The following is a 27330-nucleotide window of genomic DNA, read 5'->3' on the forward strand; positions in this document are numbered from 1 at the left end:
TTTAATATGAAAAAAATGGGAGAAAATAAGATTTTTTTTCAATTTTTTAGTTCTACATGACATTTTAACTGTCAATGTCATAATACTGTTTGCTTTTACTGCAATAAAATACACATATTTGTATTCAGCAAAGTCTCACGTGTAAAACAGTACCCCCTATGTACAGGTTTTATGGTGTTTTGGGAAGTTACAGGGTCAAATATAGCGTGTTACATTTGAAATTGAAATTCGCCAGATTGGTTACGTTGCCTTTGAGACTGTATAGTAGCCCAGGAATAAAATTTACACCCATAATGGCATACCATTTGCAATAGTAGACGACCCAAGGTATTGCAAATAAGGGATGTCCAGTCTTTTTTAGTAGCCATTTGGTCACAAACACTGGCCAAAGTTAGCATAGTATTTGTTTGTGTGTGAAAAATGCAAAAAACGCCTATTTTGGCCAGTGTTTGTGACTAAGTGGCTACTAAAAAAGACTGGACATACCCCATTTGCAATACCTTGGGTTGTCTACTATTGCAAATAGTATGCCATCATAGGGGTAATTTTCATTCTTGGGCTACCATAGGGTCATAAAGGCAACGTAAGCAATCTGGCGAATTTTAATGTGAAAAAAAAAATGAAACACAAGCCTTATATTTGACGCTGTAATTTTTGAAAACACCATAAAACCTGTACATGAGGGGTACTGTTGTACTCGGGAGACTTCGCTGAACACAAATATTTGTGTTTCAAAACACTAAAAAGTATTGCAGCAATAATATCGTCCGTGTAAGTGCTGTTTGTGCGTGAAAAATGCAAAAAACGTCACTTTTACTGGCGATATTATCGTTGTAATACATTTTACTGTTTTGAAACACTAATATTTGTGTTTAGCGAAGTCTCCCGAGTAAAACAGTACCCCCCATGTACAGGTTTTATGGTGTCTTGGAAAGTTATAGGGTTAAATATAGTGCTAGCAAATTAAATTCCCTATACTTTCAGCATGGGTTGTCAGGCGGGTCCCGCTAATTGTAATTAATTAGGATACCTAATTATGTAAAATTATTACATAAATATATGTGTAGAATTAATATATATATATATATATATATATATATATATATATATATATATATATATATATATATATACATATGTATATTTTTTTAAAAATATTTTTATTTATATATAGGTATATATATAGTAATATATAGGTATATATTTATGTATATAGATATATATATTATTTCGGTCTACGTGTATTTTGATATAAATATATATATATTAATATCACAATACAGTTAGAACGAAATAAAACACATCTATATATTTTTTAATATTTTATTTTTAATTTTTTTTTTTTTTTTTTTACGTATTTACATATTTATTTATTTTTTATATTATTTATAAATATATATATATATAACAATAATTATATATATATTTAATCAGTATCAGTCTACGTGTAATTTGATATTAATATATATAATTATATATATATATTAATATTAAAATACACCTAGACGGTGTGTGTGTGTGTGTATATGTGTGTATATATATATATATATATATACTTAGATCATATATATATATAATATATATATATATATATGATCTAAGTATATATTTTTTTTTTTACACTTATTTGAACTTATTTTAATTTGATTTCAGCCAGCAGGGGGACTAACTGTCATTACAGTTAGTCCCCCTGCTGGCATTGCTGCAGCCAGCTATTCCGGCCATGTGATTGTGAGGTCCTCGCAAGGACCTCACTCTCACATGGCCGGGAGGGACCGGAGGAGGAAGATCTGCCGCGGGGGGGCTCCCTGGGAGTCCCCCCAACCGCGATCGCCGGCGTGGGACCGCCGGCAACCGGGTAAGTTAGTAAAAACCGGAGGGCGTACTATTACGTCCTGCGGCGTTTAGAGCCGCTTTTAAAAGGACGTAATAGTACGCCCTCCGGTCTTAAGGGGTTAAAGGAAGAAAAACGACCACAACAAGAGGACATAGTCTTAAATTAGAAGGGCAAAGGTTTAAAAATAATATCAGGAAGTATTACTTTACTGAGAGGGTAGTGGATGCATGGAATAGCCTTCCAGCTGTAGTGGAAGAGGTTAATACAGTGAGAGAGTTTAAGCATGCGTGGGATAGGCATAAGGCTATCCTAACTATAAGATAAGGCCAGGGACTAATGGAAGTATTTAGAAAGCTTGGCAGACTAGATAGGTCACATTCTATGTTTCTAGGTAACTAGATCTAGATGTCATCAAAACAAAAAATAGGAATTGGAGCTGGTATCACCCTATATGTATAGAGGGGACACATCCTTAAAGGGACCCTATGGTCCTGAAAATGGTCATTATTTGGGGGCTATAGGTTTCCTTAAAGAGAAGTAATCACTGTCCGCTAACTTTTGCAAAGTAAAATTAGACAACTGTAATGTTTTACGTTACAGGGTCAAGAGCAAAGGACGACTGCACTCAGACTACTTCATTAACGTGAACTGGTCTGGGTGACTTTAGCGGTTCTTTAAAGGAACACTATAGTCACCTAAATTACTTTAGCTAAATAAATCAGTTTTAGTGTTTAGATCATTCCCCTGCGATTTCACTGCTCAATTCACTGCCATTTAGGAGTTAAATCACTTTGTTTCTGTTCATGCAGCCCTAGACACACCTCCCCTGGCTATGATTGACAGAGCCTGCATGAAAAAAAACTGGTTTCACTTTCAAACAGATGTAATTTACCTTAAATAATTGTATCTCAATCTCTAAATTGAACTTTAATCACATACAGGAGGCTCTTGCAGGGTCTAGCAAGCTATTAACATAGCAGGGGATAAGAAAATCCTAATTAAACAGAACTTGGAATAAAGAAAGCCTAAATAGGGCTCTCTTTACAAGAAGTGTTTATGGAAGGCTGTGCAAGTCACATGCAGGGAGGTGTGACTAGTGTTCATAAACAAAGAGATTTAACTCCTAAATGGCAGAGGATTGAGCAGTGAGGCTGCAGGGGCATGTTCTATACACCAAAACTGCTTCATTAAGATAAAGTTGTTCAGGTCACTATAGTGTCCCTTTAAGGATTAAAGCATTAAACGTTAAAATATTCCTTAATTTTTACATTTATGTCTGGTAACAATAGCACAGATGTCACTGTTGTCGGCAACTCTTGCTTCGGATAATTGAGAGTCCTCACAGATCTAGACTTTGGAGTTCCGCTCACAATCAACAACCGGAACCTCTACGTTGATTTTTTATTATGCTTATTGAGAAAGTTTTTAGGGAGAATAGAAAGACATTCGGAGACTCGCATATACCCAAGAGACAAGATGTAATACATGGCGTAGAAACATCTACTTTTATGCTTAGTTGGGAGATGACTGAAATAAATGCCACACTCCTTAAAGAAAACATGACAACCCTCAACTTGTCATTCACAGTACGACACACACTCAGTCTTTAATTGCTCAGGAGAGTATTGTAGCCATAAGTAACCGAAAGGGAAATAACCCTTAGTACATTTGAATCAAAAGCTCCAAAGTTCTAATCCAGCATGAAGTCAGATCACAAAAGAGGGAGAAGTAAAAATCTAACTGGATGAAACTTTGTTATACTTTAAAAAAGGGAAATAAAATCTTAAAGCAAACAGTGAATCATTAAAATCCCAGTGGTTTAAGTAGTGAGATGACTATAGCAGTGGACAATTCAATACAAACATTCCTAGTAAAAAAAAACAAAAAACTATCCCTAAACTCAGATGATCTAATGCTTCAAATGCAAAATCATAAAAGAGGTAAATGCAGATCAGCTCCAGCCTCCCGTGTGCACAGCACTGCTGAAAGGCACTCGTATGGAGGAAAAGGCCCTGCAATACTTACATGTATGTAAGGGGGCTTTCACACTTAAAGGCTCACTCCAGACCCCTAAAGTACTTTAGCTTGCTGAAAAGCTTTATGTGTGAAGAGTATGCCCTTTTTTTTTCATTTTGGAAAGAGTATAGATATCAATAGAAATTGACACTTTTATAAATTAGATTGGTTACACCCCCCTGGCTTTTCAAGCAGGCAGCAGGTCCTGTTACTTCCTGGTTTGTTTAGCTTATTTGCACTTAATCCAAGAGGCAGCAATTGCCCATTGCATCTGCCTTCTGAAGACTTCTCATTGAGCTGCATTGGCAAGTCTGTGATTGGGCAGCCACATAACGTTTTGCAAGCTGTTTTTAGATATACCTCCAATTTAAAAAAAAAATGCGTAATCAAATGCATGCAAGTTGACACTTGGGGTATATCTACTAAACAGTGATTTTTAATTCATTTTGTATTTGGGCAGTGGAGTGCCCCTTTAATTTATTAGCGTATTTCTCTGGTGTCCCAAAGAAGAAGAAAAAAAAAAAATAGTACTGCGTGACACAGGAATCTAACGCCTATCTAGATCCAGGACAATTATTGGTGGTGACTTGCCACTGATATCTGAAAATAGAAGCAAACAACCAGACTGGCAAAAAATCCATTGAATGAGATAACAGGGAACATGTAACACTGGTAATGGTTTGAGGGTTAAACACCTTAGCACGTATCCTTGCAGAGAAAATATGACAACTCTGGGAAATTCAATAAACTCCACTGACTCCCCACTAATCACTGACATTCTTCTGACCCGTAACCCTTTACCAGAGAGCACTCCCCTCTGTTGTATCATACAATCTACTGTAGAGATTTGTATACTAAAAGAAACATTAAAAACACTATAACCACTACAGCATGCCGTAGGTGTTATACTACAAGAAGTGCCCTGTAAGTAGTCAATCCGTTTACTAGTCGTTTGATTTATTACTTTGGGTGCACTGCGATCAGCAATCAAATTATTAGTAAACAGTTTGACTACTTACATTATTGTTATTATTTATATAGCTCCAACAAATTCCGCAGTGCTTTACAGTGATTGGATGAACTTACATACAGCACCTGGGCATTCTTGGCACCATAACTACTACAGGGTGAAATTCTTTTTTTTTACTGCACAATCGTCCTGCAGCATTCTCCTCTGCAACTAATTAACAGCAAGTGGACTGATCCGGTAAAAACGGAAATGCTAGTTTTATAGACAATCAGACTGAGAGCCCTAGAATGTATTTGTCAATAATAAAAACTTATTTAACCCCTTAAGGACACATGATGGAAATATTCCGTCATGATTCCCTTTTATTCCAGAAGTTTAATAGGTATACATTTTAAATATAAAGAAAAAAAAATGCTTTGTGATACGTGTGTAGACAGGTCAGGTATGCGTTAAACATTTATCCAAACTGATGGATGACAATACTATATCAGAAGTCCGCAAAAAAAATTATTGAAATTATAAAAACTAGGCTAGAAACTGATGGACTGTGAGCGCTACCTAGGGTCGGAAATAGTAATTATTACAGTTTGTAATTTGACTTTGAACAGATAGAGGAGTGTATATACATTAAGAGAATTGTCTTGATATAACTCACAAACATAGTACATGAAAACAGAGCCATATATTATTTGGTAAGGGCTTGACCACCACAATGTACAGTTGCCCAGATCCAATAGTGCCTCTTTGGGCCAGTGGGGTTACACCTGAGAAGGATTCTGAGACCAGCTGGGCAGCTGCTTCATTCATCACACAGGGATGGTGAATAGAGCTAAGCAAATATTTAGATTCACCTGTCTAGTCCCTGGGGCCCTTTATGAATCATTACTCATGCTCTGGATTACGCACACGATGAGGCCAAATATAGCTCAACTCTTGCCCTAATGTACTGGTAATCTTTAACAATTTTAATAATGCTGTATGTCATTTTTTTTTTTTTTTTTTTTTAAATTCTTTATTTATAACAAGGCAAAGCACCACATGAATTCAAAAAGACAACAGTAAACAGCAGTGACTGATGGTTATAACATTGCATAGGAAAGCATCATATACAGTTACTGGTACATGAAGAGAGTAAATAAATCACTGAGCGGATAATCCTGACGGAGTCTCCATTAATTGTTGTCTGTTCGCCATATTCCAACGGGATATAAATAGTCATGGTGCAGCGCCTTGGGTGTTTAATTTTTAAGAAATATAGAAAATGATCAATCCCCATACACCGTTCGATCTAGCGTAGCACTCGTAATCAGTAAGAGGTAGGGCATGTGTTCATATCAAATAGACCGTCTATCCCCAGCAAAACATTCGAAACCCCCGCGAGGGTGGACTAGCCAACCCTGCAACATCAATATGGTTTAGCTGACCAACCGCATCTACAGTGCTGCATCGGTTCCCTATGCATAGGTCGTGAGAGTTTTGCTATAGAGGGCACAGAGTAAAAGATGATATATGGTGAAAATGGAGATGATCGTAGAGAGAGAAGTGAGAGATAGATGAAAAAGAAAGGAGGAACTTCCATAGGGGCGGGGGGGGGGGGGGGGGGAGGGAAGGGGAGGAAAAGATGTAGGGAGGGGGGAGTGCAATATACTGCTAGCCGTCGATAACTATGAATATATTCCGTGGGTTAAGCGCTATATAGCTATAGGAGGTGGTATAGATCTAGAAGCCCAAAGCACTAGACCGAGGTCGGGGCCACCTCAAGGGTTTGAAGTTTAAGGCAGGGGAGGACCCTCACAGGGCGTTGTCTCGTGGGCGTGGAGCGGGGTCGAGTGTTCAGCCCTCGAAGCGAGGGCTCGGGGGAGATATCGTAGCCGTCCGGTCTTAATCGCCTATTCCGCTATCTATCCACGGGGCCCAAACCCTGTCAAACTTCTTGAGGGTGCATCTGACCCGCGCCGTTAGCTTATCCATGAGGAAAGCATCCTTGATTTTCTGTATGACAGCGTCAAGCGAGGGAGCCTCGCTATGTAGCCATGCTTGGGCGAGTGCCCTCCTGGCCGCTAGGTTCACTTTATGCAATAACGCCTGTTCCGCCCTGGACCAGTCGTCCAAAGATCTGGCCAGAAGGAACACCCAGGGGTCTAATTTAACTGCTTTGTTAAAGATATCTTTCAGAAGCCCGGCCACTAAGCTCCAAAATTTTTGTGCCTTGGGACAATCCCACCACATATGTAGGTACGTCCCTTGCAAACCACACCCTCTCCAGCATAAGTCAGTGGGCGATTTACGCATCTTGTATAATTTTACCGGTGTGGTGTACCACCGGAAGATGGTTTTGTATGCTTGTTCTTGCATGGAGACACATATAGAGGAAGTGGCCGCAGCATCCCAAATCTCCTGCCAATCAATGCCTTCCAGCTCCTCACCCAAATCGGCTTCCCATTGAGATATGTAAGTGAGGTCCCCCCATTCTTTCGTACTCGAACTTAAGTGAGTGTATAATAAGGAGATTAGGCCCCCAGGGGGCCGTTCTTTGAGGCATATAGTTTCGAAGAATGTGAGCGATTTCTGGGCACTGATCTTAATCAAAGGGGTTTGGGCAAAGTCCCGAATCTGGAGGTAGCGAAAAAAGTCGGCAGGGCGCAGTGTGGCCCTATCTTTCAATTCTTCAAACGTTACTAGGGAGCCACCTTTGTACAGATGGCAAAGACGCTGTATCCCTGTACTTTCAATGCCCCCGAAGTCTCTAGCCTCCAGTCCAGGAGTGAAGGCCGTGTTTCTCAAAAAGGGGGCTAAGGGTGAAAGCCCGGGTGATAAACCGTATTTAGTCGAGGTAGCATCCCAAATTCTCAGGGAATTCACAATAGCCGGACATTCGATGCAGGTCGAGGGTCGGTTTTCCTTAGGGACCCACATCAGAAATTGAGGTAAGTCGGGACCCATGAGAGACGATTCCAAGTCTACCCACCGCCTTTCCTCCGGAGGGGAATGCCATAGAACTACCTGTGACAGCTGCGCCGCCAAGTAGTAAAAGTATAGATTCGGGAGTCCCAGGCCGCCCCTTGTTTTAGCCCTATATAGGATGTTTCGGGAGACTCTTGGCCTCTTATTTTGCCAAATAAATTTACCTATCGCCTGCTGGAGCCCGTCTAGGTCAGATTTAGTCAGCTTAACCGGGAGGGCCTGGAACAGGAACAGAATTCTGGGCAGCACGTTCATTTTCACCGAATGGATTCTACCAATCCAAGAAATTGGTTTGTCTATCCATTTCTCCATATCGGTGATCAGGGCGCGCAACAAAGGTGAGAAGTTTTGTGTATATAGATGTGTTGGATCCGCTGTCAACCTTACCCCCAGGTATTTGATCTGGTCCCTCGCTATCCTAATCCGGTAGGTATCCCCGATAGTTGTTATATCTGTTTCAGTCATGCAGAGAGGAAGTGCGCTCGATTTAGGCATATTCACCTTGTACCCGGCGAGCCTGCCGTAGGTATCCAATATTCCCGCCAGTGTCCCCATAGAGCCAATCGGATCTGTTAGGGTCAGCAATATATCGTCGGCAAAACCCGACACTATGTACCGCTGACCCCTGATCAAAACCCCATGGACTCCTGGGTTACTACGTATCTCCTGCAAAAGGGGCTCCAGGGAGAGGACAAACAGCAAGGGGGACAAGGGGCATCCCTGCCTGGTACCATTCCCTAGGTGAAAGGGCGTCAGTGACGCCCCTGAAATCCGAACCCGTGCTTTAACGTCCGTGTACATTGCCTTGATCATGGTAATGAAAGTGTCCGGTAAGCCAAAATGGCGAAGGACCTCAAAGAGATAGGGCCACTTAACCCTATCGAAGGCCTTCTCCGCGTCGAGGGACAATAACAGCGTTGGGATTTTTCTAGTTGTTTGCCTCCAGATAAGGTCGACATTCCGCCTGGTATTCTCGAAGAGTTGCCGTCCGGGTACGAAGCCCACCTGGTCCGGATGTATCAATCTAGTGAGTAGGGGGTTCAGCCTAGTAGCTAAAATTTTTGCCAGGATCTTTGAATCATGATTGATCAATGAGATGGGGCGGAAGCTACCCGGGGTAAGATCATCCTTCCCCGGTTTTGGCAGAAGTACGATATCCGCCAGCGACATATCCCGGTCCGGCATGCCTCCCTCCATTAGATCATTAAACCACGACTCCAAATGGGGAACAAGTTCCTCATGAAAAGTCTTGTAATAGCTGCCCTCAAATCCGTCCGGGCCTGGGGCTTTATTGCCTTTCAACATGGAAATGGCAGCGGCTATCTCCTCGGCGGATATGCGTGCCCCGAGGGCGGCAGATTCGACACCCCGCAATACCGGAAGGGATAAGCGTGCCAGGAAGGCCCGGGTATCCTCCGCTTCGCGTTGTTGGTCCAAAGCAGTCCCATTAGAGTGATTGTAAAGACCAGTGAAGTACTCCGTAAAAACCCGAGCGATTTCATTAGGATCCGTACAGAATTTACCCGAAGCACCCTTAATCCTTGTTATATGCGAATGTCCCTGTCTCGGGCGGAGAGACCTAGCCAATAACGTATCCATTTTATTGGATTTCTCGTAAAAGGTCCTCTTGGACCATGTCATAGCCCTAGCGGTGTCGTCAGTAAGTGCGTCGCGTATCGAAGATCGAAGGTTACGGACGTCCGACAGGTTGTCGGATGATGGTGCCGTTTTGTGCTTTTGTTCCGCCTTCCCCAGAGCCTCTAGCAAAGACGATAAAAGTTGTGTTTTACGTTTTTTCTTCAGGGAGGCCTCGCGAATTAATATACCCCTGATTACCGCTTTATGTGCGGCCCACACCGTGGCTGGTCGAATTCCAGCCTCCGTGTTTCGCGCAAAGTATTTCAGCAATTCCCTACGAACAGTTTCAACCACAGCCGGATCATGCAGTAAAGAGGTGTTCAATTTCCAAGACCACGGAGAGGCCACACACAACCTATCCAGGGTCAGCGTGACCTCCGCGTGGTCTGACCATGTAATGGAGCCAATCGCATTGCCCGACACCCTGGGTGCAGAACAAGAGTTAACTAAAAACAAGTCTATTCTAGAGTAGGTGTCGTGGGGCGCCGAATGTCATTTTGTTTTTGTATTGGCATATAGTCTGCTCTTCGTATAGGATGCACTACATTGCTGACTGGGTATTATACATTATACAAAAAGATAAATGTTATTTAAAAAATTGTGAGGATGGGGGAGGAACAAATGTTCTCCAAGGTTTAGTGGCTAATTTAGTTTGAAGGATGTCCCAGAACCCTTACCCCTTGCTGAGAAAAGTTTAGAAGGGGTGTAATAACAGTGCCAGGTTCATTATAATTCACCACTGATCTAAGACAGACAGAAGGTACTCAATCCTCTAAATGAAGAAGAAGATACAAAGTAGAGCCACAGCGTCACAATCACATGAGAAGCTGTAGAGTCTACCTTATAGTATAAAAAATACTATAGAGCTACAGAATAGGGGGTAACCCAAACAAAAATAGATACAGCAAGGAGACCCTTGAAACAAGGGGATCCCAAGAAAGTAGCTCTGAGCACAGAAAGAGGCACTTATATAGTACCAGGTGATAAAAGGAAAAAAGGAGAGGGAAATCACATATAATGGGTAAGCGGTGGGGGGGGGGGGGAAGTTGACAGAAAAATCCCCTACTCCACCCTGTACCACACGCAGCTTCCTAAAAATAGGAGCTGATAACCCAAACAAAAATATGTATATATATGAAAAATCCCTACTATGATAAGGCAGCCTTAAAAATCCTATAGGCAGATGGGTTAAACAAACCCTAAATAAATAGCCCTATATAAGGTCAAAAGAGCACCACACGAAGGACTAGAGCTGCCTGCCTAGAGATCCTAAATAATCTGATACACTAACTAAATAATCCCATCATACTGACTACCTAAGTGCTACCTAAAGTGAAAATAAAAATAAAGAAAAGCGCTCGACGGGCGTTTCAGCGTGAATACACTCCGTCGTCAGGAGCAAGTACTCAATCCTCTAGTCTAGCCTACACGAGGACTTGCCATCGATAATCTAGTCGCAGGCATAGGCAACCTTCAGCACTCCAGATGTTGTGTACTACAACTCCCATGATGCTTTGTCAGCATTATGGGTTTAAGAGCATTATGGGGGATGTAGTCCACAACATCTGGAGTGCCGAAGGTTGCCTATACCTGATTCTAGTGACTAGCTAACAGTTTAAGTCCAGTAACATGAGTGCCTAAATCATGCAATATGAGCATTATTCTAGAGGTCTGAGGTGAGGTTTTGGCAAACGGCTTGCATAGGCACCAAAATTAAATGATTAATTAAAATATCACATCAAGGAACATGTAATCTCCTATGACAGGTACTTGTGCAGTATAACTATCCATTAACTAAGTAATATTAAGAGGTTCCATTTGATTGCATTTCAAAGTAACATTCAGTGTTATTTTATGAATTAGTAACATGATGCTGTCATTTCTATATTCTAAATTCAGGACTAGGTCACCTTCCTGTACTGACCTCAGAGAATGTAGTTTAATTAGTGACATGTTGACTAAACTGTGGTATATAGTTTGGCCACAGTTGCAGAATGTTACATTTTATTCTTTACGGTCAGTTTTCAGCTCACTGCGAAGTCACTGTTTAGGTAATAATCCCCGGTTTTATCCATAACAGCTTGCTGTGTTATATTAACAGGTTTCTAGTCCTGTGTAATGTCGGGACAAGGCTGGATGTATTTCTGTGCACATAATAACAGCCAAATGATTATTTCCTATTACAATAACTGCCTCCAAGGCTCCGGGAAGTTGATTCAGGCCATTAAAAGCCAGCAGTAAAATGAACCCATACTTCTATTAACGTCAGCATATTAAATACATAATAACCTTTCACTGGTGTGTGATACGTTAATGAATAAAGCATTAATGCAGTTGTTACCTTGTTGTTGCAAGTTACGGATACTATGTGTTAGGTAAATCTATCCTTGCTTGGCAGTGTCAGGGAATTATTGATATATACCACCATGCAAAGCGTCCTTAGTAATAGGGTATCAGTATTACACATATATACTAGTGTAACTCTACACCACTACTTAGTGCCATTCAATGTGTGCCTAGTATTAGGGTATTAATGTTACTATACGGCATGCAATCTGTGTGTAGTATTAGGGTATTAATGTTACTATACGCCATGCAATGTGTGCCTAGTATTAGGGTATTAATGTTACTCTACCCCATGCAATGTGTGCCTAGTATTAGGGTATTAATATCACTATACGCCATGCAATGTGTGCCTAGTATTAGGGTATTATTATTACTATACCCCATGCAATGTGTGCCTAGTATTAGGGTATTAATGTTACTATACGACATGCAATGTGTGTGTAGTATTAGGGTATTAATGTTACTCTACCCCATGCAATGTGTGCCTAGTATTAGGGTATTATTATTACTATACCCCATGCAATGTGTGCCTAATATTAGGGTATTATTATTACTATACGACATGCAATGTGTGCCTAGTATTAGGGTATTAATATCACTATACCCCATGCAATGTGTGCCTAGTATTAGGGTATTAATGTTACTATACGACATGCAATGTGTGCCTAGTATTAGGGTATTAATGTTACTATACGACATGCAATGTGTGCGTAGTATTAGGGTATTAATGTTACTATACGCCATGCAATGTGTGCCTAGTATTAGGGTATTAATGTTTCTATACGCCATGCAATGTGTACCTAGTATTAGGGTATTAATGTTACTATACGCCATGCAATGTGTGCCTAGTATTAGGGTATTAATGTTACTATACGCCATGCAACGTGTGCCTAGTATTAGGGTATTAATGTTACTATACCCCATGCAATGTGTGCCTAGTATTAGGGTATTATTATTACTATACCCCATGCAATGTGTGCCTAGTATTAGGGTATTATTGTTACTATACGTCATGCAATGTGTGCGTAGTATTAGGGTATTAATGTTACTATACCCCATGCAATGTGTGCGTAGTATTAGGGTATTAATGTTACTATACGCCATGCAACGTGTGCCTAGTATTAGGGTATTAATGTTACTATACCCCATGCAATGTGTGCCTAGTATTAGGGTATTATTATTACTATACCCCATGCAATGTGTGCCTAGTATTAGGGTATTATTGTTACTATACGTCATGCAATGTGTGCGTAGTATTAGGGTATTAATGTTACTATACGTCATGCAATGTGTGCGTAGTATTAGGGTATTATTGTTACTATACGTCATGCAATGTGTGCGTAGTATTAGGGTATTAATGTTACTATACCCCATGCAATGTGTGCGTAGTATTAGGGTATTAATGTTACTATACCCCATGCAATGTGTGCCTAGTATTAGGGTATTAATGTTACTATACGCCATGCAATGTGTACCTAGTATTAGGGTATTAATGTTACTATACGCCATGCAATGTGTGCCTAGTATTAGGGTATTAATGTTACTATACGCCATGCAATGTGTGCCTAGTATTAGGGTATTAATGTTACTATACGCCATGCAACGTGTGCCTAGTATTAGGGTATTAATGTTACTATACCCCATGCAATGTGTGCCTAGTATTAGGGTATTATTATTACTATACCCCATGCAATGTGTGCCTAGTATTAGGGTATTATTGTTACTATACGTCATGCAATGTGTGCGTAGTATTAGGGTATTAATGTTACTATACCCCATGCAATGTGTGCGTAGTATTAGGGTATTATTGTTACTATACGTCATGCAATGTGTGCGTAGTATTAGGGTATTATTGTTACTATACGTCATGCAATGTGTGCGTAGTATTAGGGTATTAATGTTACTATACCCCATGCAATGTGTGCGTAGTATTAGGGTATTAATGTTACTATACCCCATGCAATGTGTGCCTAGTATTAGGGTATTAATGTTACTATACGCCATGCAATGTGTACCTAGTATTAGGGTATTAATGTTACTATACGCCATGCAATGTGTGCCTAGTATTAGGGTATTAATGTTACTATACGCCATGCAATGTGTGCCTAGTATTAGGGTATTAATGTTACTATACGCCATGCAATGTGTGCCTAGTATTAGGGTATTAATGTTACTATACGCCATGCAATGTGTGCCTAGTATTAGGGTATTATTATTACTATACCCCATGCAATGTGTGCGTAGTATTGGGGTATTAATGTTACTATACCCCATGCAATAAGTGCCTAGTATTAGGGTATTATTATTACTATACGCCATGCAACGTGTGCCTAGTATTAGGGTATTAATGTTACTATACCCCATGCAATGTGTGCCTAGTATTAGGGTATTATTATTACTATACCCCATGCAATGTGTGCCTAGTATTAGGGTATTATTGTTACTATACGTCATGCAATGTGTGCGTAGTATTAGGGTATTAATGTTACTATACCCCATGCAATGTGTGCGTAGTATTAGGGTATTATTGTTACTATACGTCATGCAATGTGTGCGTAGTATTAGGGTATTATTGTTACTATACGTCATGCAATGTGTGCGTAGTATTAGGGTATTAATGTTACTATACCCCATGCAATGTGTGCCTAGTATTAGGGTATTAATGTTACTATACGCCATGCAACGTGTGCCTAGTATTAGGGTATTATTGTTACTATACGACATGCAATGTGTGCCTAGTATTAGGGTATTAATGTTACTATACGCCATGCAACGTGTGCCTAGTATTAGGGTATTATTGTTACTATACGTCATGCAATGTGTGCCTAGTATTAGGGTATTAATGTTACTATACCCCATGCAATGTGTGCGTAGTATTAGGGTATTATTATTACTATACCCCATGCAATGTGTGCCTAGTATTAGGGTATTATTGTTACTATACCCCATGCAACGTGTGCCTAGTATTAGGGTATTAATGTTACTATACGTCATGCAATGTGTGCCTAGTATTAGGGTATTAATGTTACTATACCCCATGCAATGTGTGCGTAGTATTAGGGTATTATTATTACTATACCCCATGCAATGTGTGCCTAGTATTAGGGTATTATTATTACTATACCCCATGCAATGTGTGCCTAGTATTAGGGTATTATTGTTACTATACGTCATGCAATGTGTGCCTAGTATTAGGGTATTAATGTTACAATACCCCATGGAATGTGTGCCTAGTATTAGAGTATTAATGTTACTATACGCCATGCAATGTGTGCCTAGTATTAGGGTATTAATGTTACTATACGCCATGCAATGTGTGCCTAGTATTAGGATATTAATGTTACTATACCCCATGGAATGTGTGCCTAGTATTAGGGTATTATTGTTACTATACGCCATGCAATGTGTGCCTAGTATTAGGGTATTATTGTTACTATACGCCATGCAATGTGTGCCTAGTATTAGGGTATTAATGTTACTATACCCCATGCAATGTGTGCCTAGTATTAGGGTATTATTATTACTATACCCCATGCAATGTGTGCCTAGTATTAGGGTATTATTGTTACTATACGTCATGCAATGTGTGCCTAGTATTAGGGTATTAATGTTACTATACCCCATGCAATGTGTGCCTAGTATTAGGGTATTAATGTTACTATACGCCATGCAATGTGTGCCTAGTATTAGGGTATTATTGTTACTATACGCCATGCAATGTGTGCCTAGTATTAGGATATTAATGTTACTATACCCCATGGAATGTGTGCCTAGTATTAGGGTATTAATGTTACTATACGCCATGCAACGTGTGCCTAGTATTAGGGTATTATTATTACTATACCCCATGCAGTGTGTGCCTAGTATTAGGGTATTAATGTTACTATACGTCATGCAATGTGTGCCTAGTATTAGGGTATTAATGTTACTATACGACATGCAATGTGTGCCTAGTATTAGGGTATTATTGTTACTATACCCCATGCCATGTGTGCCTAGTATTAGGGTATTAATGTTACTATACGACATGCAATGTGTGCCTAGTATTAGGGTATTAATGTTACTATACCCCATGCAATGTGTGCCTAGTATTAGGGTATTAATGTTACTATACCCCATGCAATGTGTGCCTAGTATTAGGGTATTAATGTTACAATACCCCATGGAATGTGTGCCTAGTATTAGGGTATTAATGTTACTATACGTCATGCAATGTGTGCCTAGTATTAGGGTATTATTATTACTATACCCCATGCAATGTGTGCCTAGTATTAGGGTATTATTATTACTATACGCCATGCAATGTGTGCCTAGTATTAGGATATTAATGTTACTATACCCCATGGAATGTGTGCCTAGTATTAGGGTATTAATGTTACTATACGCCATGCAACGTGTGCCTAGTATTAGGGTATTATTATTATTATACCCCATGCAATGTGTGCCTAGTATTAGGGTATTAATGTTACTATACGTCATGCAATGTGTGCCTAGTATTAGGGTATTAATGTTACTATACGACATGCAATGTGTGCCTAGTATTAGGGTATTATTGTTACTATACCCCATGCAATGTGTGCCTAGTATTAGGGTATTAATGTTACTATACGACATGCAATGTGTGCCTAGTATTAGGGTATTAATGTTACTATACCCCATGCAATGTGTGCCTAGTATTAGGGTATTAATGTTACTATACCCCATGCAATGTGTGCCTAGTATTAGGGTATTAATGTTACTATACGACATGCAATGTGTGCCTAGTATTAGGGTATTAATGTTACTATACGCCATGCAATGTGTGCCTAGTATTAGGGTATTAATGTTACTATACGCCATGCAATGTGTGCCTAGTATTAGGATATTAATGTTACTATACCCCATGCAATGTGTGCCTAGTATTAGGGTATTATTATTACTATACCCCATGCAATGTGTGCCTAGTATTAGGGTATTAATGTTACAATACCCCATGCAATGTGTGCCTAGTATTAGGGTATTAATGTTACTATACGCCATGCAATGTGTGCCTAGTATTAGGGTATTAATGTTACTATACCCCATGCAATGTGTGCCTAGTATTAGGGTATTATTGTTACTATACGTCATGCAATGTGTGCGTAGTATTAGGGTATTAATGTTACTATACCCCATGCAATGTGTGATTAATATTAGGGTATTAATGTTACTATACGACATGCAATGTGTGCCTAGTATTAGGGTATTAATGTTACTATACGACATGCAATGTGTGCCTAGTATTAGGGTATTAATGTTACTATACGACATGCAATGTGTGCCTAGTATTAGGGTATTAATGTTACTATACGACATGCAATGTGTGCCTAGTATTAGGGTATTAATGTTACTATACGACATGCAACGTGTGCCTAGTATTAGGGTATTAATGTTACTATACGCCATGCAATGTGTGCCTAGTATTAGGGTATTATTGTTACTATACGTCATGCAATGTGTGCCTAGTATTAGGGTATTAATGTTACTATACGCCATGCAATGTGTGCCTAGTATTAGGGTATTAATGTTACTATACCCCATGCAATGTGTGATTAATATTAGGGTATTAATGTTACTATACGGCATGCAATCTGTGTGTAGTATTAGGGTATTAATGTTACTATACCCCATGCAATGTGTGTGTAGTACTTGGGTATTAATGTTACTCTACCCCATGCAATGTGTGCCTAGTATTAGGGTATTATTGTTACTATACGTCATGCAATGTGTGCCTAGTATTAGGGTATTAATGTTACTATACGCCATGCAATGTGTGCCTAGTATTAGGGTATTAATGTTACTATACCCCATGCAATGTGTGTGTAGTACTTGGGTATTAATGTTACTTTACCCCATGCAATGTGTGCCTAGTATTAGGGTATTAATGTTACTATACGCCATGCAATGTGTACCTAGTATTAGGGTATTAATGTTACTCTTCCCCATGCAATGTGTGCCTAGTATTAGGGTATAATTGTTACTATACCCCATGCAATGTGTACCTAGTATTAGGGTATTAATATTACTCTACCCCATGCAATGTGTGCCTAGTATTAGGGTATTATTATTACTATACCCCATGCAATGTGTGCCTAGTATTAGGGTATTATTATTACTATACCCCATGCAATGTGTGCCTAGTATTAGGGTATTAATGTTACTATACGACATGCAATGTGTGTGTAGTATTAGGGTATTAATGTTACTATACGACATGCAATGTGTGCGTAGTATTAGGGTATTAATGTTACTACACACCATGCAATGTGTGCCTAGTATTAGGGTATTAATGTTACTATACGGCATGCAATGTGTGTGTAGCATTTGGGTATTAATGTTACTCTACCCCATGCAATGTGTGCCTAGTATTAGGGTATTAATATCACTATACGCCATGCAATGTGTGCCTAGTATTAGGGTATTATTGTTACTATACCCCATGCAATGTGTGCCTAGTATTAGGGTATTAATGTTACTATACCCCATGCAATGTGTGCCTAGTATTAGGGTATTAATGTTACTATACGCCATGCAATGTGTGCCTAGTATTAGGGTATTATTGTTACTCTACAGTACACCATGCAGCGTATGTGAAGTACTGCAGTATTATCATTACTCAGTGCCTTACAATGTGTGTAGTATTAGTATTACTCTAGGTGGGTGGGTTTATCATACAGTACTTGTGAAGTGTAGGGGGTACCACGCAGTGTATGTAAAGTGTCACCCAATGCCACGCAATGTGTGTGAAGGGTCAGGCTGTCACACTCTGTATTGTGTTTTTGGTTGACATAAAATATCTGTTTATTGTAAATGTATTTTACTACAACATCTGTTACAACAGTTACTTATAATTGTGTAGAATACATCACCTGCCCATTCATCCCCAACTCTGCTATAGCACACAGCACATCCGACCTTTGCTCTTCTATAGTACACACCCTATCAGGTGCCTACTCATCTATAGTACACAGCCCATCAAGTACCTGTTTACCTATAGCACACAGCTCACAGACCCCCAACACACCTATTGCACACTGCCACTGAACTAAACACGCAGCCCATCAGTCCCCAAATGAATGTAGCACACAGCCCATCCCTAGCACATCTAGCAGCTAGTCCACCAGTCACCTACTCACCTGTAGCACACAGGCCAGCGGTTGCAAACTGCCAGTCACATGCCAGTCAGTTGTCTAATAATTAGGTATAACCCATTAGGTATTATTGCTATACCTTGGATAGCATGCATTTGACAGGAGGTGGCTGCACTTCTCCTTTACTCTTGTCCCACCACACTGATCCCATCCCATCCCACCTCAACGGATCTCTCGCCCCTTGAGGGTGCAGTCGTTAATGCGCATCTTCAACTGCTCTCTTTCTTCTGGTGGAAGGTAGTAGGGAGGAGTCGGGCAACTACAGGCCAGTAAGTTGCATGTCTAGTTACACACACTCTAGCAATCTCTTGCATGGATTACTGTAATTCTCTCCTAATTGGTCTCCCCAGAAGCCGTACTGCCCCCCTACAATGCTGCTCCCAGGCTGATCTTTCTCTCCTGTTGCTCCTCTCACACCTCACCCCTCTGTTGATCCTTACACTGGCTTCCTGTACCCTACAGGTGTAAATTTAAAATACTAACCCTTACCTATAAGGCTCTAACCAACTCTAGCCCCTGTAGCGGAGCTCCCTGTACCCCAGCTGGGTACCTCCGCCAAAGGACCGCTTCCTAGCTTGAACAGGGGACAAACCACAGCACTTCTGCCCACAATCGCCGTAGCTGGACTGGGGTCCTGGAACTGCTTCTCCCTGGATCTGAATAGGGAATTAGCTCTAGTCCTTACAAGGACTTTCCCCGTTGAATCTCCTGCAAGCTGGAACAGCAGACACAGGAGCAAATCTTCTTCCATCCAATAACAGGACGACACACAGTTTTGGAGTGTAAACAGGAACAGACAGAGCTGTGGTTTTATTGTTTCTTAAATGCACATTTTTACACAATGTTACCACCCACATGGTTTTGTGGCAAAGCCAATCAAATACACTATAATACAGTTAAACACTCCCAGTTAGGACAAACAAACCCTCCCCTCTGCCTGTGATATAATTACTGTACACAATGGGTTAATGTAATTATCACAGGCATGAAAATACCGTTTTTACACAATTCTTATAACTTCTAAAATATACATCCAATCTCCATAAACATATTATTTATCAGCACACTTCAAATTAAGAGGCACACCTTCCCATGGATTCAAAGTGGCAGAAAAAGTGTCCCAAAATCCAATAAGCCCAAACAATGTTTATAAAGGGCAAACTCTCCCAGGGGCCATTGTCAGAAGGTAGGAGGCGGACAACCAGGCCCCTCCAAAAACCAGTGGCGAGGCCACTTTCGCCACAGCTCCTTTTACATTTCTTCACTGATTCATAGGTATGCCCCCTCTCGGTCTCTCTGCTCTACTGGTGACCTTCTCCTGTCTGCTGCTCGTACCCTTACTGCAAATTCACGCCTGAAAGACTTCTCACGGCTGCTCCTTTCCTTTGGAACAGCCTGCCTACCCCTATCAGACTCTCCCCTAGTCTTCAATCATTTAAGAAGTTCCTCAAAACCCATATTTTTAGGATTGCGTATGGCCTCCAAGAGTAACTTCTATCTCTCAAATCTTCCACTCGCTCTCTCCCATAGGGCCACACTCTACTCTCACCTCCAGTTCTGCTACTTTCCCACCATGTCTATTTGCTGTCTCCCTCAATACCCTTCCTATTGTGGTTTTTATACCCCACCTCCTCTAGACTGTAAGCTCGTTTGAGCAGGCTCCTCAACTACCTATTGTTCCTGTTACATTTTGTTATTGTCTCATTTGGTAAATTTCCCTTTTATTGTAAAGCGCTGCGGAATAAGCTGGCGCTATATAAATACCAATAATAATAATAATTCTATTTCTATATTGTATAGTGTCCGCCACCTCTAAGAACCGGTAATTCATGTTTTCTTTGTACTATTCTATACTATTCTATACTTTGTATGTTGTTTCCAAATAAAATGAACTCCTTCTCTAGGTATCTGTTTGTGATGGGAACTGTAACTCATGATGTCTCCTTTTATTCTCTTTTCAGACAATTGTGGTGCATAAGCTGATCGTCTGTGCAGTGTCCTTAGCTTTTTATATGACAGCCACACGGATATTACCTGTGGAATATAATATAGATGGTCACTTTCTCCAAACCACATCGGTGCCCACCAGAATCATTTATCTGTACCTGTCCCTAATGGCTGCAAGACCAAAGTATTATTTTGCCTGGACGCTAGGTAAGATGTTAGAACAAAACCTTTGCAGAGACTGCCACCATGAGGTCTTCATTAGTATTACACCAGTATTACTGCAGAGACCAATGTGATAGACTTCTAATGACCCACAGCAAGGGCTGCAAAAGAGTACACCACCAGCGGATGAACTACAAATCGATGTAGCATTATCAGTTGGGAGGGCAGCATAGCTTCATGGGGAGTTGCAGTTGTCCAACACCTACTTGCTGGCCACCCCTCACTCAGAAAATATATTTATTTGGGAACCTTTAGCAACTGATAGAGGCAGCTATCTGTTTAAAACTAAAAACATCAATGTCTAAATAGAGTAAGTCAAGAAAGGTGTCCCTTTAAAAGTATTGTAAGATTTGTATATTAATACCCGGGATCTTCATTAAAGGATCACTATAGGGTCAGGAACACAAACATGTATTTCTGACCCTATAGTGTTAAAACCACCATCTAGCCCCCCCGACGCTCTCGTCTCCCTAAATATAGTGAAATATTACTTTTATTCTATTCTACAGTTGCTGCCTTTGCCCTGATATGTCTGCTTACAGCTGACATCATCAGAAGTGATTCCGTGAGACAATCATAATGTTTCCCCATAGGATTGGCTGAGACTGTCAAGGAGGCAGATCAGGGACAGAGCTAGCACAAGTCAAACACAGTCCTGGCCAATCAGCATCTCCTCATAGAGATGTATTGAATCAATGCATCACTATGAGGAAAAATCTATAAAACATAAAAAAGAAGTATGTGTTTGTTCTTAAATGTTAAATTCGAAAAGTCTCTATTCTTTTCTTCTCCTGCAGCCGATGCTATCAATAATGCTGCAGGGTTTGGCTTCCAGGGCTACGATAGAAATGGTGAAGAAAACTGGGATTTAGTGTCAAATTTGAACATTAAAAACATAGAGGTAGGTGATGATGCTGTGTTCTCTCCTACATCACACGCACTGTAAACAGTGAGAAACGTATCTGTGTCACTGTAGGATTCCATGATAGCCTCCATAGGAGGGACGTTCTCTGATTTCGACCGTTTTTTTTTTTTAGCGGCTGCCTGAAATCTACAATGAGATTTATTTACACATAGCTATTGTGGGTCATTGTGTAAAAAGCAAAATTGCTTAAAATTGCGTTGATTTCAATATTGATTCTGAACGTTGCCCCTGAATTGCTATAAATATCAATAAATGTGTGTTTTATATTTATTGGAGGGCTCTCTTTCTGCTCTATAAAGCTTGTCCTTATACCTATGTATGTCGTATCCGTACAACACACACTAAAGACTGCAATGGTATTAATAAGTATAACTAGATAAACAGGTAGAGGTATTATGTAACCAGAAGGCAATAGACAGCCGAAAGAAAAGAAGGCACTAAGGCATCCCTAAAGACCAAATCGAGGTACAGCTAAATCACAAGGTGAAATGCTTTATATACTCCCAACAAGTCTTACAATTTGTAGTCCTATGCTACTAGTCAGGCTTTAACCCCTTAAGGACACATGACGGAAATATTCCGTCATGATTCCCTTTTATTTCTGAAGTTGTGTCCTTAAGAGGTAAAAGGTATTCATCCCTGCAATCCACATTATACTCACCAGGTTTGAATTTCTACTCGCCAGGGCTACATTTTCATTCGAGAAAGACTGGTGCCGAGTTGAGCTTTAGAGACCTGCTCCTAATATACAGCACATCCCATAGGGCTTTATGTAGATAGCCAGGCCTAGGTATTGCTTTAAAGGACCACTCTAGGCACCCAGACCACTTCAGCTTAATGAAGTGGTCTGGGTGCCAGGTCCAGCTAGGGTTAACCCATTTTTTTTATAAACATAGCAGTTTCAGAGAAACTGCTATGTTTATAAATGGGTTAAGCCTTCCCCCAAATCCTCTAGTGGCTGTCTCACTGACAGCCGCTAGAGGCGCTTGCGTGATTCTCACTGTGAAAATCACAGTGAGAGCACGCAAGCGTCCATAGGAAAGCATTGTAAATGCTTTCCTATGTGACCGGCTGAATGCGCGTGCAGCTCTTGCCGCGCATGCGCATTCAGCCGACGGGGCGGAACGGAGGAGGATCGGAGGCAGAGAGCTCTCCGCCCAGCGCTGGAAAAAGGTAAGTTTTACCCCTTTTCCCCTTTCCAGAGCCGGGTGGGAGGGGGACCCTGAGGGTGGGGGCACCCTCAGGGCACTATAGTGCCAGGAAAACGAGTATGTTTTCCTGGCACTATAGTGGTCCTTTAATAGATTTATAGTTGCCCCATTACGTAGCTATATAGATGATTACATAGATCTAACCTTTGGAACCCAGGAACAACTGTTAAAGAGACACTATAGGTATCAAAAACTGTTTTAGTGTGTAGATCATGCCCCTGCTTTCTCACTGCTCAATTCATTGACATTTGGGAGTTAAATCACTTTTTTCTGGTTGTGCAAGCCTATCCGCACCTCCCCTGGCTGTAACTCACACAGCCTGCATGAAAAAAACTGTTTCACTTTCAATCAGATGTTAGCTTGTTTTATAAGTTTTTATCTCCTGCCTTGTGAGTTGAACTTTAATAACACATAGGAGGCTCCTGCAGGGTCTAGCAAGCTATTAACAGTGTGGGGGATAAGACATTATACAGTAAACAAGTTTAAACAGAAGATCTCTCTTTATAGGAAGTGTTTAGGAAGGCTGTATAAGTTGCATGCAAGGAGGTGTGACTAGGGCTGTATAAACAAGGTGATTTAACTCCTAAATGGCAGAGAATTGAGCAGTATTAAATCAAGGGCAATGTGTCTGTGTTTTGGGTTTTCGGGTTCTTGTATTATTGGCATGCAGCATTTAATAAGCATTTTCTATTAATTTTGAAATCAAAATAAAATGTATGTTTCTGTTACAGTCTTCAACCAGCTTTAAGATGTTTATTGATAACTGGAATATACAGACTGCATTATGGCTGAAGAGGTAGGAGGGGCTCTTGATATTTACACCACTGATTGACTTGTCTCTAAGCATCATAATACAATATAAACATAAATACAAAATATTAATATTTACTAATATATTATTCTTTACTACGTGGATCTTTTTTTGAACTGTTGTAGGTTGTGTTTCACATGACGCCCATCCTGCTATTTAGCAAGTTGAGAATTATGAGATGTAGTCTGTGACAGAACTAAATATTACCCATAACTAATTTAGTACTCTTACATTTAGAAACTTGTTTTATTAAGGTTTTCAATGCCAATATAATAAGGAACATATCACTTGTAATTTTTTTTATCTCAAGTCCATATTGTTAAAAATTGTGTTTTTATTGCTGATTCCAAGTAGGAAGTTATGGTGGCGACAAATTAAATTTTTTTTGTTATATTTAATTAAAGGAGCACTATAGGGTACACAAACATGTATTCCTGACCCTATAGGGTTAAAATCACCATCTAGCCCACCTGGTCCTCTCATGCCTCTAAAAATATAGTAAAATCTTACTTGTATTCAAGTCTGGAGCTGCTGGTTTTGTCCCTGTTTCGTTTGGACCCGCTCACTGCCTGCTGACATCAGCAGAAGTGGTAGCCTGATCCAATCACAATGCTTTCCCATAGGATTGGCTGAGACTGTCAGGGAGGCAGTTCAGGGGCAGAGCCAGCCCCATTCAAACACAGCCCTGGCCAATCAGCATCTCCTCATAGAGATGAATTGAATCAATGCTTCTCTATGAGGAAAGTTCAGAGTCTGCATGCAGAGGGAGGAGATACTGAATGTTTGGATGCATTTTAGGCAGCCATGACCCAGGAAGGATCTCTTACAGCCATCTGAGGAGTGGCCAGTGAATGTAAACACTGCTTTTTCTCTGAAAAGACAGTGTTTACAGCAAAAAGCCTGAAGTTAATGATTCTACTCACCAGAACAAATGCAATAAGCTGTAGTTGTTCTGGTGAATATAGTGTGCCTTTAAGAATTTCACATTTTAAAAAGTTTACTCAATCAGAATTCTACTAAATCTTGTAAGACTAATAGTAAATTTCTATGTTTGTTTGTTACATCCATATGCCTTAAAATAGTGAATAACCTACAACTATTTAGTATGTTTAGAAATGTTACTTTTAAATAAAATCCACTGATCAGATTTTTTTGATAAACCTTGTAACTGGTAAATATGACACAGTAGTTTCAAAAACCCTATTTTGCTATTTGTACCTAAAACTAGTGAATAACAGTGGAATTGATCTAACGCCGAGTGCAGTTAGAGTAAATCTGGAACTTTCTTAGGTTTTCATCTAAAAAAATATTTTGACCAGTTTGGTGTGTTTCTTATTTCTCTACACATATTTTCCATATGGACAATATTGGATTTACTTGTATGCTTTTCCTTTAAATGCAGCCATTAAGCATTGGAATAGCCAGTAAATGTTATAGAATTCTACGTTTCTTATATTGATTCCTTTCCCTTTAGAGTTTGTTATGAACGAGCCACCTTCAGTCCCACGGCTCAGACCTTTATGCTGTCTGCTATCTGGCATGGAGTTTATCCGGGATATTACCTGACGTTTTTCACGGGAAGTTTAATGACAATGGCTGCACGAAATGTGAGTGTTTATAATAGTAAGTTATGCTAAATCATGAAGTCAAAGTTTATTGTATATACTGTACATACCAATCATTGTCTTCTGGAACTCTGGTCATAAAAATGTGGCCACTGGCCAGGCCTCCCTTTCCACTTTTGTCAGGACAGTCCCGATTTCTAGGTCCAATTCCACTTTAGTTCTCTGGCGTCTCACATGTGAGGGCACCAGGGAACTGTCCCCGGGCAACACAGTGCCCGGCGCTCTCTACCAAGAGTTAAATGTAATGATAGGTGCCAGTTCACTCTACAGGTGATTTCTACATCCTGTGCAATTAAAGCAAATCATTTTTTGTGCAGTGGCAATGTTGCCTAGAATGCAACTGGCCTCTTACTCCTGGTTAACCTACCTTAACTCCTTAATGCCATTATATACTGTGCTTGTCATGAAACAATAATAATAATTATTTACATTGTAATGCCCTACATTTAGAAATTGTGTTGTCAGTAAATCTGGAAGTGTCATGTCCCATGCACTTGTGCTCTTGTTTAGGCTGTGCACCATCCTGGTATCTATTTTATTGCGGAACAGAACATCTTACTATCCTTATATATGCTTTGATGTTCGTGTCATTTTTTGCTGCCGCACCAATTTACATCAAGCCAGCAACACTAGTGGCCTAACTTTTGGCCTCATAATTGACACAAGCCAATAGCAGCTACTCTGGGGATATTAAGGGCCACTCTGATCACTCCTTGCTTTGTCGTGATCTGAGTTACCCGAGACCGCATTATGGTGGTTCAGTGTGTTTACTGGTTTTTGATTTGGGTTTGTTTATCAACTAGTCTGATCTATGGAATCCAGGGCTGCCATCAGAAATGTTGTGGCCCCTTAAACAGCTCAAGGCTTGGACTCCCAGGTGTCCGTCCACAGAAAACACACTCGAGTCCACCCACCAGGTGGCAGTGCATGGTGTGTAAGGGATGCAGGATGTGTGTAGTGGATGCATTGTGTGTATATTGGATGCATTGTGTGTTTAGTGAATGCACTGTGTGTAGTGGATTCAGTGTGTGTGTGTGTAGTGGATGAAGTCTATGTGTAGTGGATGCTGTGTGTGTAGGGGACAGAGCGCCATCAGGGGATTACAGCCAAGCTAGTACAGCTGTAGTGGGTGCGAGCTGTACACACCAGGCCACTGGTGCCTATGAGAGTGAAAAGGGGGCCCAGGAGTTTCCCTCTCTGACAGGTCCTCTACAACTCTCAACTCAACTCTCTTTTACACACACTGCATCCACTACACACACATACACTGCATGCCTTACACACTATCCTCATGGGTAGACTTGGGTGTGCGTCCTGTGGACAGACTTGGGAGAGGGCCCCCAGTGACACAGGCCTTGAGTTGTGTAAGGGGCCCTAAAAGTTCTGATGGCAGCCCCGGTATGCTGAATGCAATGTATGTGTTTGTTCATTCTTTTATTTTTTTTGTGTTTTGCAATATCCCCCACTAATCTACGGACTGGTAATATGTATTGTCTTCACTTAGTATACAATACTCTGTGCCTTACGTTTGCATCTTGGGGTGTACCTGCCTTTACAAAGAAGAATAGTTGTGCGGTTGTCTAGAGTTCTTTTTCACGATTTACACAGTAAATACAGCTGATTCTGCTAATTGTATTGTTTGTTTAAAG

The 27330-nt window shown here is 40.3% G+C and overlaps 1 protein-coding gene across 1 annotated transcript in view; it reads left to right on the forward strand.

Annotated features, from left to right (window-relative positions):
- The window catches only part of MBOAT2 (membrane bound O-acyltransferase domain containing 2), a 211853-nt gene that overhangs the window by 180991 nt on the left and 3532 nt on the right, over positions 1-27330 (forward strand). Inside the window, exons 8-11 of the mRNA XM_063442187.1 lie at positions 20902-21094; positions 21907-22010; positions 23977-24041; positions 25531-25663. Coding sequence (XP_063298257.1) covers positions 20902-21094; positions 21907-22010; positions 23977-24041; positions 25531-25663 — 495 coding nt within the window. The remainder of the gene's footprint in view (positions 1-20901; positions 21095-21906; positions 22011-23976; positions 24042-25530; positions 25664-27330) is intronic.

The sequence above is a fragment of the Pelobates fuscus genome, chromosome 2 (assembly GCF_036172605.1).
Source record: "Pelobates fuscus isolate aPelFus1 chromosome 2, aPelFus1.pri, whole genome shotgun sequence".
NCBI classification, from domain to species: domain Eukaryota; kingdom Metazoa; phylum Chordata; class Amphibia; order Anura; family Pelobatidae; genus Pelobates; species Pelobates fuscus.